Raw genomic sequence first — 22008 nt, 5'->3', positions numbered from 1 at the left:
AATAATATACATGTACAGTGGTGCATGTTTTGGGGGGCATCAGGTTTACAATTGTAACGTTTCTGCCAATATCTAAAATTAGTAAAGTCTATTTTAAAACAGGTGTATCTCAAAGAAGAAGAATTGTCAGAAGGAGCATGCTAAAATTGTTGGATAAATCAGTTTATTTTAGGAATCTTACTTCAGATCAAATTGTCTTATAAATTACTGTGAAAATGCTTATTAATAATTACTTTTATGTAATTTCATTCTGTATTTTCCTATACAATTATTATGACATAGTTGTATAGTATTTGGAACTAGGGGTTTTAAAGTCTAAAACAGTCAAACTAAAGTTTTCAGCATAAATCATAATGATTTTAATACTAGTATTCATAACAATTTAGATAAAATAATTGTCTGTTTAACTTACTCTTCCCATTTTTCTGTTTTAACAAAACGCTGCTTGGGTTGTCAAAACTAAGTGAGCATAATTTGGAAAAATGATACTACCACTTGCAAAGAACGTTACATGTGGCATAGCTACAGTTAATGCCAGTAACTTTGGCTAAAAAGCACGGGTGTCATTTCATCACAGGCTGGATCGCGACATATTGTGATTTTTTTGCTTTTGTGGAAGTGAGGTAGGTGTGGTCTGCACATGACATATTTGGTCTGTGGGCTGACAGTTTGACAGGCCTGCTATAGAGGTAATCCTAGACTTACGGACACAATTGAACCCAAAATTTGTGTTGCTAAGAGAAAAATGTGCTAAATGAGTTTGGCCCCATTTTATTACCTTTCTTGCCACAATTGTTAAGTCATGTGGTAAGCCATGTGGTTTGCTTGGCATTCAACAGTTTTAGTACTTGTTATGTCTCCCAGAACCAGTGAGTGATGAGTATTGAGGTACCAGTGTACTAGATTTAATAGCTAAAGTTGATTTTCAGCTGACAGTTAAGTGTTGTTGTTCAGCATTCCTGATGCACAGCAACTTACCTGCCTGAGTAGTCCAACTCCATTGTGACTGGCAGTTAACTCTCGGAGGTCTTGAGGATTTTAACTTGCCCTTTGGTGATATTGAATCAGAAGCTACTCAGAAGTTCATGGCCACTGGAAACCATGAATCTATCCCAAATTATTGAAGGCTCAACTGATGCTTTCGGTTGCTTACTAAATTGTTTTATTCCTCTGGGTAGTTGCAACATGAACTTGGTCAGGAACAGATTGTTCTCTGATTGCTTTTCAGTTTATAGGTACTATTTGTTTCCAGTAGGCGGGATGGGGGTGGGAATTGAAAATGTATTATATCTGTCTGCTCCAGATGCCTAATGGACTCATAGGTATTTCAATTAGCTGAAACATAGCAAGCTATTCATTTGAAGCCTTAATTTCTGCTTGAAATGAGCGTGTGACTAGGGCCTTATATCAGATAGTATATATAGTACTGTCCTTCTCACAGTATATCAATCTCAATTTGGTAAGAGTTATAGAAAACTAAAAAAAATAGTAATAAAAATGCTGGCTGGATAAGTGGATTTGAATTTGAAGATGAATTTCGTAAAAATTAAATGGAAGAAATAACAATAACAGAAGAAATGGTTAAGAATTGAACAAAAAGGATGGAAAACTGGACATCTCCTGGAAGTGATCAATTGTATGGCTTTTGGTTCATGTATCTGACTAAGTTACATCTAATTAAAGCTAAATAGTTTAATAAAGTATTCTGTAAAGAAGACATCAATGACAGGTTAATACTTGGCCAAATGTACCTGATTCAGAAAGACCCAGCAAAAGGGATGACACCAAGAAATTATAGCCTGATAACTTGCTTGCCTACAATATTTAAATTACAGGTGTGATAGGGACAACATCCAAGATTACCTAATATAATTTTATTGCATCCAAAACTACTTGAAGAAAATAACATCCTTTCAGTAGAAGAGAAAGGGAAATAAAGGAAAATCAATTTCTAGTTGATAAAATAGTTCTGGAGAATTGCAAAAGCAAAAAGATCAATTTACACATTGTATGTTCTCGATAGATTATAAAAAGGTATTTGATTCATTACCACATAGTTTGATCATCAGATACTTGGAAATTGGTGTCAGTAAGAATGTTTATATAAAAAATAATGAAGCAGTAGAAGACAGAATTGGTGGTGGAAATGGAAAAATGAAATGAAAAATACGGGCTAACATTAAGAGAGGCATTTTGCAGGATGACTCATTATTACCCTTACTATTTATCACTGCTATGATCCCAGTTTCAGTGATTTTAAAGAAAAAAAATCTTGACTATCAAGTATCAAAAAATGCTACTAATACATCTCATTAGTTTTATATGGACAATCAGAAGTAGAAATCCAGTCGTTGACAAATAATGTAAGAATTTTTAGCACAGATATTGAAAAATCATCAAATGGTTCAAAATGCAGAAGAAACAGTAGATCATATACTCACCTTGTGCAAGAAGATCACATAAACTGATTGTAAATGACAGTGTGCAGATTAAATGATCCATTGGAACATCTGTAAAATTATTGTTTTCCAGTAAGCAAAAATTGATGGAACACAGAGTTGAAAAAAATAGTTGAAAATGGGCAGATTAAAATATAATGGGAATCCTGAATAGAAACTGATAAAGCCTTGGCTCATAACACATCATATTTAACTGTGGTTGAAATGAATAAAGTGTTGATAATTGATGTGGCAATACCAGGGGATAGTAACAAAATATTGGAGATCACAAAATATCAAGATCTGAAAATTGAAGATGAAATATGACATAGACCAACCTTAGTGGTCCCAGTGGTTATCGGCACACTGGGTACCATACCAATAAGTCTTCAATGAAACTTGGACATAATCTGCCCATTAACAAAATGTCCATGTTTCAATTCAATTACCGTACAAGAGGCCACATCATTTTGAACTACAAACATGCCGATACATTATCACCTCCTAGGTTCTTGGGATAAATGTTGCATATGAAGGCCACACCAGCAAAAGAACTGGCAGCTGTGATTTCACATTACTGTGTATATAATAACTCTTTGTTACTTATTAATTGTATACCACTCAAAGTCACTAGTTTGTGAGATGGACAGCCATATAAATTTGCCAAATAAATAAATAAGTAATAGATTTTTATTTTCAGATTCATATACGTATGTTAATGTTACTTTCTCTAGAAATAGAAATACAACCTTTTTAACTGACTGCCAAAATATTTTTGAAAGCAACATTCTGAAAACACTGCAATACATCTGCTGTTTATCTGTGCAAGTTTCATTGGCAAAACAGGTTTATTTTTATGATTAAACAGATTTAAAAGAATATTATTTTGTTAACATTGAATGTATTTAACAAAACAGATTGTACTTTGAATAAAATGAAAAGGTTGCTATTAGAAAGTTCATAGAAGCAGAAGGCATTTCATATGTGGGCTACAAATATGTTCATTGGGTGGTTATTGGAAGTGAAATCAATTTAGAAACATTTAGAAATAGAAACAAGAAATGAAAGCATTAGCTTATTTGGTAGCTTCAAATTTTGAGATACATCTTAAATAAGGTGAATATACACTATTATATAATATCACCCACAATGCTATAGAGGACAATACTACAGAAATACTAATTTGTCATTCTTTCTGGTTATATAGAGATTACAAGTCAAGATGTAGCCTGCAATTAATGTAGCATCTTAATCTAGAGCTGGAAGTTTTGGAAGTTTTGTTAAGCAGATTTCAAACTGCTTTACATATACTGTATAGTATTTAGTATAGTAGTTCATACAACTAGATTAAAGGTAATGTTCTAATATTGAGAACATGTTATATTACAAATCAGAGATAAATCTTAGGGAAGGATGCATGAACTGCAGCAAAAGAAGAGTGCTATCATTATTTCTTTAAGTCAGTGAGCAAAATAAAACCTCCCATTGGGTTTAAGAGCTTTAAATTGCACTCATATACTAATGGGATAATACACAAGAATTGAATTGTTGCAATAAATCACTCACTGCATTAGAGATATTTCCAAATATACTTAACTTAGTGTAATTTATAGTGAGAGGAGAGCTGCAAGTTGCAGTTATGCAGATTAACTGCAGACATGCAAATGGGTTTAAAATACTGCCAATCTACCCAAATATAGAGAGCAGAAATAAAGTTAAAAATTGAAAAGCTTCAGGAATGTCCTCTTCAAGGAAAAGTTTATTTATTTAGAAAATGAAGCAGTACTAAAAGTTATTGGGAAAGCTTACGGTAGTTATTTTGTTCTTGTCTTTGACAGTCTGAAGTGAATGAGGCAGTTTGCCTGAAGCTGGCAGTGAAAAATGTGAAGGAGTGTAAAAGAACTTCTATTTACATTTTAAAATACATTAATTCTAAAGTACTATTTTTGCTTATGATAGAAAGTGATATCCAGTTTTTATCCAGTTCAGCTAAGAGAGAGTCTGTAGAGTCTGTACGGTTTCAACTTTTCTTTGAAGGCCATAAAAACCTGGGTTTGTCCAGAAATATCTGAACGAACGATGTTTTGTGTCTGTTCCTTCTTGCGGGAAATATTTGTTTAAAGGAGTAGTACTATGTCATGTTGTCAATTGTTTGTACTGCTTTTGATCTTATTTATAGATATAGTTTGTATCAGCTTTTCAAATTCAACAAGACATATAAACCCAAAGAATGAAACAAAGAATCAGGTCGTGATGATTTATTACTTATGTTTAAGTAATATGTTTCATTTGGGAGTTTTTCATATCACTGATTTGCAAAAATGAGTATAATCAATGTTCATTTAATACTGAAACTATGCCAGGAAGCCCTGATGGAGTCACATAATATACTAATACTTCTAATTAAATTGATAACATTATTTTGTTTTTAGAAGCTAGAACATCTGCAACAAATCTTTCACTTCCATACTCTTTTTTATGTTATTCTTCTTATCTGTTTTTGTTTTTATTTTATTTTGTTTACTACGTATGAGGAATAAATGCACTTTTGGAGCTCATTAGATTTCCTGTTCACATAGAGATTTAGTGGATATACTTTTTTCGTACGTTTATAAGGTGGATGTAATCACAGAAAAGCAATATCATTTAAATATTCTATGGTAAAATGTAATTATTTCAATTGGATTAATATGAAAGAAATAAAGAAAGAAAACCTTAGAACTAAAAGCAAATAAAAACATTATAGGTTAGTGAAAATGCTAATATATGCAACGCACATGACGTTTTCGTTTCTAAGGAAAAAAATTACTTAGTTATAAAACCTGCTCTGGGAAGTCGTTATAAAAGTAAAAACATGAACACTATGAAGCAGTTTCCTTGAGATTATAATACTATTATTTTTATTGTCACTTGTCTGATTCAAGCAAAATTGCCTTTTGTTGGCCTTAAATAAATAGTAATTGCACCTGCATTATAATGTAATACACTATTTAGGGAGGTGTGTTACAGAATACTCTGGAACATTTTCTGTTGAATTAATGTTTTAAATAGATCTATTATCTGAACACTTTCCTACTTTTCCTTTCACTATCATAAGTGTAAATTATTTCAGAAATGATCTGAAATAACATAGTGTGCTTAAAATAATATTGCATGTATTGTTTATAAAAAGGGTTCAGATACAAACTAAAGCATGGTTCCCTTCCAAGCCAATAACATTTTGAGTCTGGGTCGAACTCATAAGTAGAACCTATTAACAACTGCTTCAGGGTGGTTCTTCTTTTCCCAATAGTCTGATTAGGTAGTTCTAAGAAAAATAGGAAATGACCACCTGATAAATTGCTTAGCAGGATTTTTAATTATTTTCATTTTCACCAAATAAACTAACTTTATATTCCTTCCCTCTTCTTTATCATTCTTGATCTTTAATCCTGTCAAATAATGTCCTAAAACTTGATTTCTTTTCGTTTTTCTTTGTCCCTTCTCACAAAATTCTTCAAAGCACTAACAAGTGTACTTTGTAAATGGAATGTAGAAAAATTATACAGGTTATTGTATAACTGATTGTTTTTTTATTTGTATATCCCTTTTAATTATTAAGACAACAGCCAGTTTTTGTGTGTGTCCAGTGTAGCATTTCCCCGCATATATTCTTGTAAACTATATATAGAGGCAAACAGTGTTAACATTAACTTCTGGCTCCATTGTTCAAAAATATCCTTTTATATATTGAATGTTAAAATGTTTTGTTCCATATTCACATTTAAGTATTGTTCTCCTTTAATTATAATCTTAATTCCTTCTATTTTCCTTTAGTGTCCAATTTTTAAAATCTTTTTTTAAAAATAATTTTAAAAGAACATTTATTCATGGGAAGAATCCTTAACGAATAATTTCAAAATCTTATTTCAAATTTATCAGGACTTTAGTGGAATTATAACTTTCTAAAATCAAACTTTTAATCATCCTTTTGTTGTTTATTCTTAAAAAAAAAACCTTAAGCCATTAAGCTTGTACCAGAAGCTTCTTTTGTTAAGGATTGATGGAAAGTCATCTGATGCTATAAGACTTGCTGATCCAAAGATTCATAATAGCTAAAATTTATTTTGCAAGCAATTTGCAAAATTACAAAAGTGATGAGAAATAGAAGTATACAAATCCAGGATCCTTTGAAAGTTCTGGCCATAGTTTGAGGAAAAAACATGTCCATATCCTTATCTCTCAAAGTTCTGAACCCGCTAGAGACTGCTTATCTTCATTTTGCCATTTTTTTACCAGAAGTCTCAATTCTTCAAACATTCTCAAAGTACCATCAGAAAAGTACAAGCAGATTTATGTGAAATAAGCGTTGCTTGCACATCACAAGACAAACTATATTGGTAACATTTAAATCAAGTGATTACTCCAAGGAAATAAGTTAATACATATTGATAATGAAAATTTAGAAATAAATTTATTGTATCTTCAGTAAGTGAGAGATCATATTCAGCAAGTTATTTTTTAAATTTTCTAATGACCATTTTTCCTACATAAATTCTGTTCGTAGTACCTAACTGATCTTTCATAGTAAATCATGTATATATTCACTTACTTCTTTCATGCCTCTGTGAGCAGCAAAATTATTATTAATGTTAAGCTAGGATATTAGAAGAACATACCATTTACCATTACACTATAAAGAATTATTATATCCCCGTGTCTAGCAACTATCACAATTGCATTCACTCATAGTCAGGGGGTCCAACTACAAATCATGATAAGATAAAAAAGGAGATACTTTTCCTGCTGGAAATGTAGATATTCACTGTGGTATATTTGATTCCATATTTGTATTCGTGGTAAAAAAGAATGCACATAGCATCATGCAATTTTCCCTAAAATTAATCAAAAATTAAATATTATTTATATATACATTTATGAATACCAGCTGGATCTCAGTTACACAGGTGAGCGGAGTACAGATTAGAATTTGAATTCCAACTTTTTTTCAATTGATTATAATTTTGGTTAGTTATTATTTATTTAATTTATTTTCCACCCACCTAGTAACAAAATGACTCTGGATTTAGCATTAAAACTTTAAAAGTATAACAAATATATCTAAAACAATAAAAATGAGAATCAAATCAAGGTAAAATTATAGTTAAAAGATGGGGAGAGAAGGACAATGGGCAGGGTGGTGATGGGATTGTCTTTTAATTCAACAAGGACCTCCAGTGTAATGCTCCCCCATTAGGGTCTCAAGTCATCTGACAGAGCTAGGTCCTTAATGGAAGTCAGAAGGGTGGGAGCCAATCTCACCTCAGAGATTAAGATGTTCCAAAAAGCAGGAGCCCCATCAGAGAAGGACCTTCTGGACCCTGTCAACCAGAATTCCTTGACAAACAGGGCCGGCAACATGCCTCCTATGCCGGCGTGGGTAAGCTGGACCAGTCCTAGTGTGGTGAGACTGTTCCCCAATTAACCTGGACTCAAGCCATGCAGGGTTTTAAGGGTAGTAACCAACACCTTGAGTTGCACCCAGAAGCATACCAGCAGTCAATTCAGCTCGTGGAGCATTGGTGTAACATGGGTAATCTTAGGAACCCCAAGACCTTCCCGCACTCTACATCAGTTGAAGTTTCTTTTTTAAAAAAGTTTTATTTTTTAAACAAACATAAACAATCAAAAGACGTAACATAAAAAACATCTTCCATTCCATACAGGGTGTCGATTGGTTACAAGGTTTTTGTGCAGCCTTTCCAAGTCATCCCTTAAATTTTATATAAAGTCACATATTGTCAATCAAGTATATTTGTATACATTATTACTATAGTACTTCATTTGTTTGATTGTCACTGTTATTTCATCATTTTAAACGAGGTATTCTAAATATGGGTTTGTTTATATTATAATAGTTTGTTATATCATCTTCAACATATCCAATAATAAGATTTATATCCTATTTTAAATCATTCTATTATTTTGGTGTTGATATTTTCTAATAGATTTTCAATTCCATATTTTTTTTATCTAACCACTAATTAAATAGATCCCATGTCCTATAAAATTGTTTATCTTCTTATTCTCTAATTTCATATGCCAACTTATTCATTTCAGCACATTCCATTGCTCATATCATCAATCTAATAAATATGCATACAATTATTATGACTATTAAACATTCATTGAATATATCTATTATTACATCCTTTTTTGTGAAGCATACTAAGTTTAAAGTAAATTTATATTATGGCATTTCATTACATCATCCTGGTCTCATCCAATGGTGTTACATCTTTGTATTCTGTTCTATATGGAATTGTTTATCTTTTATATTAAAAAAAAACCATTTCCACTTCATCTCCATGGCCCTCATTTACAGCTTATATAAAATTACATATATCAATCTAGTATATATAAATGCATTATTATCATTATTAATCATTTATTTGACTATAACTATTATTACTTTGTCTTATACATAATACTCAAAGTTTAATAAGTTTAACTTAATGTTATTGTGACATTTCATTTCATCATCCTGTATCCTTCCAGTAGTAGTGCAGTCCAATATCTCTTGCCATTTGTAGAATCTGTATTCTAAGTGTTTTCTTAATAAGTCTTATGTGAACTTCCCTTTGCAACTTGTTATTCATTGCATATTTTATAAAGACTTGAAACCTTCCATCTGTTCCTTTCATCAGCTTGCCTTTGGTTATCACTGGTGCTTCTGCCGAAGATACTCTCATTGTTTCTGCCAAGTTTTCTCCCCTTTCTTCATCTATATTTTGAAGCATGAGATAGAGATCCAGTTCGCCTACCTCTCCTTTCAGTATTCCATATATATCAGTTCCCTCCATTGTCGGTTTGCTGTCAGTAACAACAATTTTCTTATCATTTTGTTCATATTTTTCTGCAATTTTTTGAGCTCTATCTTCAAGTTTCATCATTGTTTCATCAATATTCTCAACTCTTCAGTCCATTTTTTCTGTTCTTTGTTCTATAATCCCCAGATTCTTTTCAATTCTTTCTGTGCTTATTAGGACTTTTTGGATTTCTAACATAATTTTTTACAAAGTTATTTCCTTTTCTTCTTCATATTGCACCATTTTTCCAAGTTGTAAACACTGCCACTAGGATATCCAAAACTTTTTGCTAGATTTCAAACAAATTCAGTGTAAGCTTTCAAGTCAGGGCTTTCTCTTTACTTCAAAGGTAAACAAGACATGATTTTCTCTCTATCCCTTTCGGTAAACAAAGCCAATGGCCTTGAAATAACAGATGTAACCAAGCCTCCAGCCTCTAGATGGCAGTGTTACTTCTTTTTCCTCTGCTTTTAGCTCTCTCTTTAAGCTTTCTTTGAGCTAAGAAAAAAATGGTTAAAAAGGACAATCCTGCCATGCGTTGAAGAAAAGATAAGAAAGGAATCCTTAATCCAAAAATACATAAAAGAGAAAAAATAGAAGAAGGTGAAAAGAGACCAGTCCAATTTAAAAAGTAAGAGGCATTTGCAAAAATTTCATCCATAAAAAGGAAACAAAATTAGAGGAAAAAAAAGATAACACAATAGTTGTAATTCAGGCTAATCTGCCACTTACCGTCTTCTGTCTTCAATTTTAACTTTACTCTAAGTCTTTTGGGTATTCTCTTCTCTAATAGTAAAATCACTTGAAGAGGTTAAATTATTTTATTATTGTTATATTTATTGCTGAAATTAAAATTTGTTGTTCACTCTTCAATCTTCAGTCATTTGGCATAATTTGGTTCATTCCTAACTCTCACATCATGAATTATGTACATGGATCAATTAATGTTGACATTATGCAAAGTTTTCCAGAAGCTATAAATAGCATAATAAGGTTACTTTCAACATGTTGACAACCATAATTAACAGACTAAGTTCAGCATTTCCCTAATAGGTTCTCTGTTTTGTTTGCTGATATTTTGTTAGCTCTTTCCACTTCATAAAGTCTGGAAGATTGGGCTTCATATGTTTTGCAACTTAAATGATAAAATGCTGAAAACATAAAACCCACTAGCATAATTTAAAGAATATTAGATATGCACAGTTAAGCACTTAAACCCTGCAGATGCTCCTGGGTCTTACTTAAGCCTTTGGTTATTTGCAGTACAAGGAACTTCAACCTTGAAGTTTTCCATTCATTTTCTTTGCCCAGGCAGTTTCCTTACCAAATCAGTATTGGTGAAAAGGTTGATGAATGCATAAATGCAAGAAAATATTCCTGTCTAAGAATGGAGCAGTCATCTCAAACAAACTTATCCATTTATTGGAGCCAGCCTGTCTAGAAAAAATCAGGGGTTCTTTGTAAGGGATTTGGGAGGACATAATAAAATGTAGAGGCTACAACTGGAGACAACATTAAGGAAAACTGCTATTTGCGCCATACTCCACTTCTAAATTTTGAATACTGTATAAACCAGTAAGTGTAAGGGGTGTATTTAACTCCATACTCTTTATCATAGAATTGAATGATGGCATCATCTGTAATTATAATTTTGATTTAAAACATAATAGGTAGTAACTGGGTGTGGAATGCTCTGAAGTCTGCTACTGGTTTGCTTTGTGCACGCATGCACTCCATTTGCCTGAACCAGTAGTAAAAAATGCTACCGGTTCAAGCAAAACGGTAGTTCCAACGATCAGCTGGGCAACAATCAGCTGTGCTAGCGGCACAGATGATTGTCGCATAGCTAATCGTCGGAGCTACAGGCTTGCCCGAACTGGTAGCATTTTTTAACTACCGGTGCGGGCTAACCAGTAGCATTTTTTACTACCGGTTTGGGTGAACCGGTCCGAACCAGTAGCACTTTATCCCTGTAGAGACGGAAAACATTTTTACAAGCTCCTTCATCTGATCAATTATCTATTATCTTGAACAGCTTGCCTCCAGAAGTTGTGAATGCCCCAACACTGGAAGTCTTTAAGAAGATGTTGGATAGCCATTTGTCTGAAACGGTATAGGGTTTCCTGCCTAGGCAGGGGTTTGGACTAGAAGACCTCCAAGGTCTCTTCCAACTCTGCTATTGTATTGTATTATTGTATCGAGTTTCTCACTTTTAATCATATTCAAGGGAAACGTTATGATGGTGCTAATATGGTTTACTTATTTCTTTCTCTACTCAGTGAACCAAATTTTCAAAATTCTCCAGTTTAGAAACTGTTGCCAGTTTAAAACACAGCAAAGCTGTCAAATCAAATGAATGAAACACCTTACATTCTCTGTATGAGTTATAGTGATATTCTATCCTTTTCTCAGTATAGTTGAAATGCCTGTTGACAACTAGACTATTTGAAGGACCATTTCAACATGAGCCTGCCTTGAGTTTTAAGACAAGGTTATTCAGGTTGGCTTTGGGTCCTGCCAAAGTAGTCATGTTGGAAGAAAGGCTGTTTTCTGTTTTACAAAATACTGTTTTGCATAGTCTTTGCTGTGAGGTGTGCTTTTTTTGTTGTTTATTTGCCTGATTATTTGGTACCACTTGCTGATAGATGAATTTTTTTATAGCTCAAGCATTTAAAAGTAGTACAATATGTAAAAATAAAAGAGGTGTTTACATTCGGTAAACATACTGTAAATAGAAGCGTTTGGAAGAAAATATTTGCTGAAGCAGGAAAAACGCAAGGAATTGCCATTCTGCACTTACCGTATTTTTTGGAGTATAAAATGCACCAGAGTATAAGATGCACCAAGATTTTGAAGAGGCACATTTAAAAAAAAAGTTTTTGCACTCTGCAGACCTCCCAAAAATGGCCTGTTTGCGAAAATGGGATTGTTTTTTTGTCAAAAAAAAGGGGGGGCATGAATAGCCTTTAGGAGGCTTGTAGAGTGCTCCTGTGGGCTGGGGGGGACAAAAACAATAAAAAAGGCCAATTTTTCACTCATTTTTGCTCCCCCCAGCCCCCGGAGCACTCTGGAAGCTCCCTAAAGGCTATGCACGGCCATTTTTGCAAAGGGGGCAGGGTTTCAGGAGGCCAAAAATGCTTTTCCAGTGTATAAGACACACCCAGATTTTCATCCTCTTTTTTGAGAGAAAAAGGTGTGTTTTATACTCCGAAAAATACGGTAAATGTTTCTGTCTTTTCTACCACTCCCTGTATTGGTGCTGTAACTTCCCCTCCCCATATAATAAATATAGAAAACCATATTTAAAACAATACTGATACTGAGATGTCTTTTATCCTCTAAAATTTAGATCCTAATCTGTAAAGAAAGTTATACAAAGCTAGAAAACTATTTTTTTGTGTGTATAAGTGCATTACAGAAGTTAACTTGTATTTTTAAAAAATCCAGGATGCTCAACTGTCTCTTTAAAAGGGTAGATATGCATCTTGCTTACATGTTCTGTTGATTTCAAATTGAATTTGATCATAAAACTCATCAACATCCTTTTCTATATCAGTGGTTGAAACATAAATCTAAAGGATCGTCATATTTCCATGAAGTCTAATCAATATTACTCGGTCATTGATTGCACTGTAGCCAAATGCTATTCTTGTTGTACCCTTACTAACTATAGAAGCAACACAATCTCTTCTATGTTTTTCATATCCTGAGTAATAAACAATGTAACCTTCTAGAGGAAATTGTCCAATCCCCATACATCTCAATTCATTGATGCCTAAAATGTCAATTTGTAGTGGTTTCATTTCATCGTTCAGGGTGCAGGGCTTTCCCATGTTTATGCTTTTTAATGTTCCACATTCCTGCTTTGATTTTCAATTTTCAGCTTCAGCTTTTCTTTTCTTGTATGACAATATTACACATTCCAAAGGCTTTAATCTAGCGTCGTCGTAAACATTATTAGTTTCCTTAAAGATCTTCTGTTCTTTCTCAGTAATATGACCCAGCTGAGGGGTCCATCTTCCTGCATACAATGTTGATCATTTTATATTTTGTATTCATGTGGTTTTCTTGGTGAAAATACATTAGTGGTTTACTGTCGCCTTCTCTTGCACAGTATGAATTGATGCCTTTGCCATAGTCACTAAGGTGATTATCTGTGTCTGACATTTCTCTCTAGATCTCTGCTGCCCAATATAGGTGCTTGTTTGCTTTAGTTAGGCATCTGGGAAGAGCTTCATGCTTTGGGTGACCCTGGGAATATATACTTTTTGTCACGATGTTAAAAAGTTTGCTAGGCCTGAACTGAATGAATTGACACTCAAGAGTTAAACTAAGAAAGAGTTATTGCGCAGGTCATAAAAGTTCTTATCTGAAAGTGATTTATTGCGCATGCGTTACACATTCCAAAATTCCTTTCTTCTTTGTTCGGCTGCCAATTTGGCAACCAGAGCTTTTATTATCAAAATGTAATCAATTAGTTATTTCTGTTTCATTTACTTTTATTATTTTATTATTAAAGTTTGTTTATTAATTAGAATACTTCTTAAAGACTTTTATTTTTCTTAATATCTCAAAAGATATGCGGAAGGGAATCAGCCCGATCCATTGATCTCAGATATCAGGCGTTTTTTTTCCCCTGACAACTTGGTATGCAGAGGTTGGTCGACAACTTGGCAGCTGAGATGGCTACAATTTATGGCTGTATTTTCCCTTCATGCTATCTAAAGATAACCGACTAAGCCTAATTAGCAATGTCGGAGAAAAAGAAAAAAAAGAAAAAGAAAGATGGGGCAAGCACAGACGGATCAGCTTCTTCTGACAAAGAATCCATTCCCTCAGACACAGAGGAACAACAAATTCCTTCAGGTGCCGAGCCAGATGTGGGGGAAGGAGCTACAGGACGCGACATCCACGAAACGAGGTCAGTGGTTCCTCCTTCTAAAATATCTCCAGGAGATTATGAATTTTTGGGGGCCAAGCCAAAACTTCCCACTCTGCCAGAGCCACTCCATTCCCAGACCCTCGCAGATTATCAAACAATTGATGAATGGCAACTGCCGGCAGAAAAAAAATCCTCCCACGCAGAAAGCAGACTTTATGAATCCTCCCCAAATGATGAGCAAGAAATGCAAAGCTATCTTGATCAATTAGAACGTTTCGAAAAATATGCTAGGGACGCGAGAATGTGCTTTGAGGAGATAAAGCGAAGTAGGAGGAGCTCCCCCACTCCCAAAATGTCTGAGGACGCCATCTTGTCTTCAAAACAACAGCCTAAGACACACCCCACAGAGTTCATTGGTCAATTAGAACAAAGAGACATGTACACGTCACCGAGGTCACGTGGTCCCTTTGAGTCAACTGAACTTCCGCATACGTATAGACGACTGCAGCCAAAAAGTGAGGCTGCACTGCCATCTGCTGGCGGAGAAAAATTATTACAGCAAAAGATGATGCAGCTTCGTGACAGTTTTAAAGAATTGGCCATGAGTCCTTTAGAAGCCAAAACTTTGCCTCCAAAGGTTAAGTCTTCAACACCCCCTGGTGGTGTCGAATCCTCCCTAGATGGAAAAAGGCAAAGCCAAAGGCGAATTCGAGGAAGCCAATTTGATGTTGCCACGCAAAGGCCAATGATGCAACCCCAGCATCCCCTGGTTCAACAACCAGCTTTGCAACCAGATCAACAAATTGTTCCAATGCACATTCCTCAGCAGGTACTTCCAGTCACTCCCTTGACTGGTGAGTCCAAATTAAAGGAGTCAGGAGAGAATTATAAAGCCTGGGTCAGTGAAATTGCGCTCTTGCTTCGAAGAGAAGGCACACATTCCATGGTTTTTAATCCTCCTCCTCAACCCTGGACACCTGCAATGAGAGACTTCGAAAACAGAGCAATCACGACTTTGCTCATGTCAGTGGAAATTGAGATCCAAGGTATCTTTCCACCTGATGCAACTGCCCAAGAAATTTGGGCTATTTTGGAAGATTGCTACAGGCCCGTTTCAATTGAATCTTCATGTTTGCTCATGTCTGAGTTCCATGGTTCGAAGTTGAAACCTGGTGAACGAATTGGTGGACATTTGACCAAACTGAAAAGAATGAGAAGTGAATTGAGACAAAATGGCCATGTAATCGATGATATCCAAATGATTAGCATCATCATTAACTCATTGAATTATGAATGGAAAGATGCTGTTGCAAAGATTAACTAAGTGCCTATTGCTCAACGCATAGTTAACCACGTTTGCAGACTTTTAGTGGAAGACGAAGCTATCAGGTTAGCTACACCACATCTGCAACGACCTCCAGCATCAAAGGCTCCAGCCAGACATCCCTTCCGAGGAAGAGGCTACGCTCCAAGGATGCCAAAATGCTACACCTGCAACCGTGTGGGACATGACACCCGGGATTGTCCCCAACGAGTTCCAGCTCCCGTCACGTACCAGCCCAGAGGAACAGACTCCAGAGGCAGAGGTAGAGGCGGAAGACAAGGTCGTCGTGGTCCAAGGCGTGATCCACAAGCTCCACTTGTAACACTGGCCATAACCAACGTTCCACAACCTGATCCAAAGTTCGACAGACGTCTTTTGTGGACTTTAGATAGTGGAGCAGCTGTGCATGTTACCCACAGAAGGGAACTTTTCACAGAGATGGGCGAACCAGAGCCCGAGTATCGAGAACTGTATTCCTTCACCAACCACACTTGCAAGGTTATGGGAAAAGGAACTGTTTACATCGAAGAACTCGATACACACATCCCTGATGTTTATTACATACCTTCAGCAACCAGTAATTTGCTTAGTCAAAGTCACTTGTCTAGAGAGTTAAAGTTCCAGGTTCACCACCTCGAAAAAGCAAGTTACTTAGTTAAAGATGGAGATATTGTTGCTGAAACCATGCTGATTGGTGGTGTTTATTACTTAAAGCCAAAGCCTAAAGGGCAAGCACAGGCAAGTATGCAAACTCCAAAAAGGCACAACGCGAACCCAGAGAGAGTTGTCCCAGAGAGAGAAAATGTTACTGTGCCAAAGGCTCCTAAAGCCAACAAACAAAGAAAACAGAAACAGGTTGCTCAAAGCAAGCCTGAGGGTCCTCATGAAACTGTTAATGTTGAGAATTCACTAACTGGTAAACCTTTACATTCCAGGTGTATTCACAAGTGGCACAGAAGATTGGGACATGCCAGTTTCCATGTTCTTAGAAAGATGCCGGAGTTTGCAAAAGGTTTGGATCTAAAGGGGTGTAAGGTGTTTTTGGATTGTGCGGTTTGCAAAAAGGCTAAATCCAAGGCGGCTGCAATTCCCAAACACGCTACACGCCTGTCAACACGCATTTTTGATTTGGTACACACTGACATAGTGGGTCCTTTCCCACCAACACTTGGTGGCAGAAAGTATTTTTTAACAATTGTAGATAATCATTCTAGATATGGATTTGTATATCCTATGAGAGAGAAATCTGAGACCTTTCAGATCTTTAAAGACTTTGCAGCGTTTGTTTCTGCACAATACCAAGTTCGCATCGCCAGAATCCAGAGTGACCGTGGTGCAGAATTCATGTCTCAGCGTTTCCAGGACTGGATGCGTAAGAATGGAATTCTTCATCAGACATCTGCTCCATATACACCGGCTCATAACGGAGTCGTAGAAAGAAGACAAGGGGTTCTACAAACCATGATGCGTTGTCTTCTAGAAGATGCCAATCTCAGTAAGGCATACTGGGGTGAAGCAATCAAATATGCAAATTACATTGTCAACCGTACTTGGAGCAGTGTAATCAATCAAACTCCTTTCTACATGCTGTATGGCTACAAGCCCGATCTCAAGAACCTCCATATTTTTGGTTCATATGCTATGGTGAACACTCCCTTAAGTCAAAGAAGAAAGGGAGGTATAGTAGCAAAGAGACTAAGATTTATGGGTATTGATGATAATTCAAAATGGTACAAATTCATTGATACTAAACATGTGATTGTCATTTCACAATCTGCTAATTTTGAGGAAGACATTGACTGGTCCAGGATTCATTCCAATGATCCTGAAGTTTATTTTCCTAGAGATGGTGTTCCAGATGCCACGCAGCCTGATGGCAATTCGCAGGCAGATATTCCTTCTACCAGTTCTTCACAAACTGATGTTCCGTCTTCGCAAGCCGCGGATGCTGATGCTAGCGACGAACGTGAGGACGAGGATGATGATGATGAAGAAGAAGAAGAAGAAGACTGGTCTGTTGCTCTTACTTTATGTGAAAGTAATTTATTGCGCATGCGTTACACATTCCAAAATTCCTTTCTTCTTTGTTCGGCTGCCAACTTGGCAACCAGAGCTTTTGTTATCAAAATGTAATCAATTAGTTATTTCTGTTTCATTTACTTTTATTATTTTATTATTAAAGTTTGTTTATTAATTAGAATACTTCTTAAAGACTTTTATTTTTCTTAATATCTCAAAAGATATGCGGAAGGGAATCAGCCCGATCCATTGATCTCAGATATCAGGCGTTTTTTTTCCCCTGACACTTTTGCCATACACTTCCAACAGTTTTTGCTAATCCCTCCCAGGAACACCACAACATTGCCATGGTGAAGCAACACAGAAAATGTGCAGGCTTGGGGGATGGGGGGAACAGGATGACAAAAATATGCATGTGCTTATTTACATGCCAACATTAATTTTAATATTTATTGTAAAATACTTGCAAATGAAGTCTATATTAAACTAAATTGTTGTATTTGTTTCTCATTAGGGATTGCTTGTACGGGATGCACCTTTGAAGGACATGAAAATTTTTAATGATCGTCGATTTGTAGCATCTTTTAGTGTGGTGAATGCTACTAAACGGGATGCTGGCAATTACCGCTGCATGATTCGCACAGAAGGAGGAGTTGGAGTATCAAATTATGCAGAACTGATCATTAAAGGTATTTCAGGATTGACATACAAATGAAGAGAATAGAGACCAAATTCCTGGAAATTTTTCGTGTCAAGCAAATTGTTTCCATTGGTGATTTTGCAATCTATTTAATTAAAGTGACCAACTCCAGGCTTGATGCTAATATAAGATGATAGTAGAGATTTATCGGTTGAGGTTATCAACTTGCATATACTTTATTGGGCAGATTGCGCATACTAATATGCAGAGTAAGGATTGAGGACCCAACTAATTTATAGGAAATGTTATACAGATTGTATAATGCAACAAAGAATGTGGCTCAAAAAATTAATGTATCAATCACAAGGTACTTGCGTTTTAGGCAGGGAAAAATGAATTATTGATATACATCAATAGGTAAAGTTTAAAACAATTAGATTAAGCTGTTTCCCACAAAGTTTCCCACATGTAGGAAATTGGGTGAATAAGCAAAAAGGGTTGCGCACAACAGCATGTTTTTGCCTGCTTTGTTTTAGAGGTAGTCCTTGACTTATGACCATTCATTCAGTGATCACTCAAAAGTTATGAAGCACTGAACAAAGTGACTTATGCTTTATCCCTGATTATGGATTTTTCCGTGCATCCAGAGTCATGTGACCAAATTCAAACACTTGGTAGCCTGACTCCATTTATGACCATACCTGCTCTTCCCACCTACATATTTCCACCTCCTGTGCTCTTTTAATCACCCTCTTTGATGGCTGTTGCAGGATTAGGGCTGAAGTAGAGACCTGGAACTTTCAGCGATATCAGCCAGCTGCCAATGCTCTCAGGTCTTCCAGCCCCAACACCACCACTGCCACTGAGAAATGTCATCTCAAGCTCCATAGCACGGCCAGCCACCTCAGCATCACAGTGCAAAACCTCCATTGTTCCCAATACTATGCATTCTGTATGCCTTTTGAACCCATCTGCAGCCCGCTGACTTTTGCTGCCTGCCTTCTGCTGTTGATTTAATTTATTTAATTTTATTGAATTTATAGACCGCCCCCTCTCCCCAAAGGGACTCGTGGCGGTGTACAGACCACAAATAAAACAATATACAAAACTTAAATATTTATAAATACCCATTAAAACAAATTAAATGGTAGGCTGTACAGTATAGTTAAAAATTAAAACAACCTAAAAAATCTATCCCTAAAAATTTAAAATACAGGCTAGAGGGACACAAAAACTACAGTTAGGCCAGGCCAGATAAGTTAAACAGGTGGGTCTTAAGTTTCTTACGGAAGGAGCGGAGATCGGTCGTTATTCTAATGTCGGGGGGGAGGTCATTCCAGAGGGTCGGGCCCGTCACAGAGAAGGCCCTACTCCTGGGCGTCGCCCGCTGGCACTGCCTAATGGACGGCACCCGGAGGAGTCCCTCCCTGTGAGAGCGAATCGGCCGCAGGGATGTATGGGGCAGGATGCGATCCCGCAGGTAGCTAGGTCCTGTGCCATGGAACGTGATAAAGTGTATCTCTGGCTTGGCTGTCTGCCAGGCAGCTGCTGGCCATGCCAGATCTCTTCTCCAAAACTGCACTATTCTCTTAAATAGTGTGCCCCATTTTCATGATCCTTGAAAGCATTAAAAAAGTTTCTGAGGTCTTCTTAAGCATTGTGAGAATGGGCCACACTGTTTGGCGAACAGGAAGCCCAGGGCTTTCCTCATGAGAGCTGGGGAAAATCATGTGGCTACCAGCTGCTTTATAAAGGACCAGGGTGGGCATGCCTTACCAGCAGCAGGAGTAAGACGACACTGAAGGTCAGCTGGGGTGTTAGAGTGCAGGGCAGCGGAGGAAGCATGCCTGCAGTCCTTGGGTCAGCAGCTTTGACTCTGCTGCTTGGGCTTCCTGAAACTTCTAGAATTTCCTATGTCAGTGGCTTATTGTTCTGATTGGCAGTTTCACACTGTGTTGTGGCTCAGACTTCTTACAACCACAGTATTGCAGTGTGCCAAGAAGACTGAACTTCAGTATGACAAGCAGTCCCAGAGTTTCATGGTTCTGGGAGTCCTTACTGCTGCACAAGGCAGTGTATAGGACAGACAATAGGGGAAAGATGGGAGAAAGATATGTGAGTAGGAGGGGTTGAAGAGAAAATAGCCCCTTACCTTACTGAGGCATGGAGTTTGATGAGACCAAGCACAAAATGGCATAGCTTCAGGTGGGTACTCACAGAGTGACCCAAAATTTTCAGTTAACAATGGCAATGGGAAGTGATGGGACTGCTAAACCTAAGCATTGCAGTCAGGTGACATCACACTTTACAACCATATTGCTTATCAACAAAGCTTCTGGTACCAATTCTGGTCTTTACTGCGCTAGCAGTTTATTCAGAAAAATATAAAACTGAGCAGTCAGTCCACATGTGATATGTTGAGGTGGTTTGGCATGAAGACAGAGTTAAGGAATGCGGATGAAGGGAAAGATCAAGAGAATTGTTGACCTTCATTGTTGATATGATCAAGCAAAAGATAGAAATGAGAAATTGAAAGAACAAAAAGCAATTTATAGAACAGTATACTGTGTGTAGAAGGTGGAAGCACCCATAAACTGCAAATGTAGACTGGTGAAGAATTATAGTAAATGGTTTGAATGTAAACTATTTTGAACTATGTTTCCTTATCTGCTTCTCATCTCTTTCTTTTAATATCTTTGTCTTGCTGTTTCTTATTCCATTACTGTGCTTTATATAGCATTGATTTATCCAAAAGGAATATTATGATGAATATGTATGTGTCTATGTATATGTACAGGTGAAGCTCAAAAAATTAGAATATCATGCAAAAGTTCATTTATTTCAGTAATGCAACTTAAAAGGTGAAACTAATATATGAGATAGACTCATTACATGCAACGCAAGATAGTTGAAGCCGTGATTTGTCATAATTGTGATGATTATGGCTTACAGCTCATGAAAATCCCAAATCCACAATCTCAGAAAATTAGAATATTACATGCAATCAATAAAACAAGGATTGTACGTAGAACAGTATCGGACCTCTGAAAAGTATAAGCATACGTATGTACTCAGTACTTGGTTTGGACCCCTTTTGCAGCAATTACTGCCTCAATGAGGGCATGGCATGGAAGCTATCAGCCTGTGGCACTGCTGAGGTGTTATGGAAGACCAGGATGCTTCAATAGCGGCCTTCAGCTCTTCTGCATTGTTCAATCTTATGTCTCTCATCTTTCTCTTGGCAATGCCCCATAGATTCTCTATGGAGTTCAGGTCAGGCGAGTTTGCTGGCCAATCAAGCACAGTAATCCCACGGTCATTGAACCAGGCTTTGGTGCTTTTGGCAGTATGGGCAGGTGCCAAGTCCTGCTGGAAAAGAAGTCAGCATCGCCATAAAGCTCGTCTGCGGAAGGAAGCATGGAGTGCTCCAAAATCTCCTGGTTGATGGCTGCCTTGACCCTGGTCTTAATGAAGCACAGTGGACCAACACCAGCAGATGACATGGCTCCCCAAATCAACACAGACTGTGGAAACTTCACACTGGACTTCAAGCATCTTGCAGTGTGTGCCTCTCCATTCTTCCTCCATACTCTGGGTCCTTGGTTTCCAAATGAGATGCAAAAGTTGTTCTCATCAGAAAAGAGGACTTTGGACCACTGAGCAACAGACCAGGTCTGTTTTTCTTTAGCCCAGGTAAGACGCTTCTGATGTTGTTTGTTGTTCAGGAGCAGCTTGACAAGAGGAATACGACATTTGAAGCCCATGTCCAGGATCCATCTGTGTGTGGTGGCTCTTGATGCACTGACTCCAGCCTTAGTTCACTCCTTGTGAAAGTCCCCAACACTTTTGAATGGCCT

General features: G+C 36.7%; 1 protein-coding gene across 6 annotated transcripts in view; it reads left to right on the top strand.

The window, feature by feature from the left end:
- The window catches only part of PTPRM (protein tyrosine phosphatase receptor type M), a 471605-nt gene that overhangs the window by 183866 nt on the left and 265731 nt on the right, over positions 1-22008 (top strand). For all 6 annotated transcript variants that reach the window (XM_081950797.1, XM_081950796.1, XM_081950795.1 and 3 more), the window contains exon 6: positions 18026-18200. In XM_081950797.1, the coding sequence (XP_081806923.1) occupies positions 18026-18200 (175 nt within the window). The remainder of the gene's footprint in view (positions 1-18025; positions 18201-22008) is intronic.

This window comes from Natrix helvetica (genome assembly GCF_964273705.1).
Source record: "Natrix helvetica genome assembly, chromosome: 4".
Taxonomy (NCBI): Eukaryota; Metazoa; Chordata; class Lepidosauria; order Squamata; family Natricidae; genus Natrix; species Natrix helvetica.
Note: the sequence above shows the minus strand (reverse complement) of the source record. Positions and strands in the feature narration are given on the sequence as shown.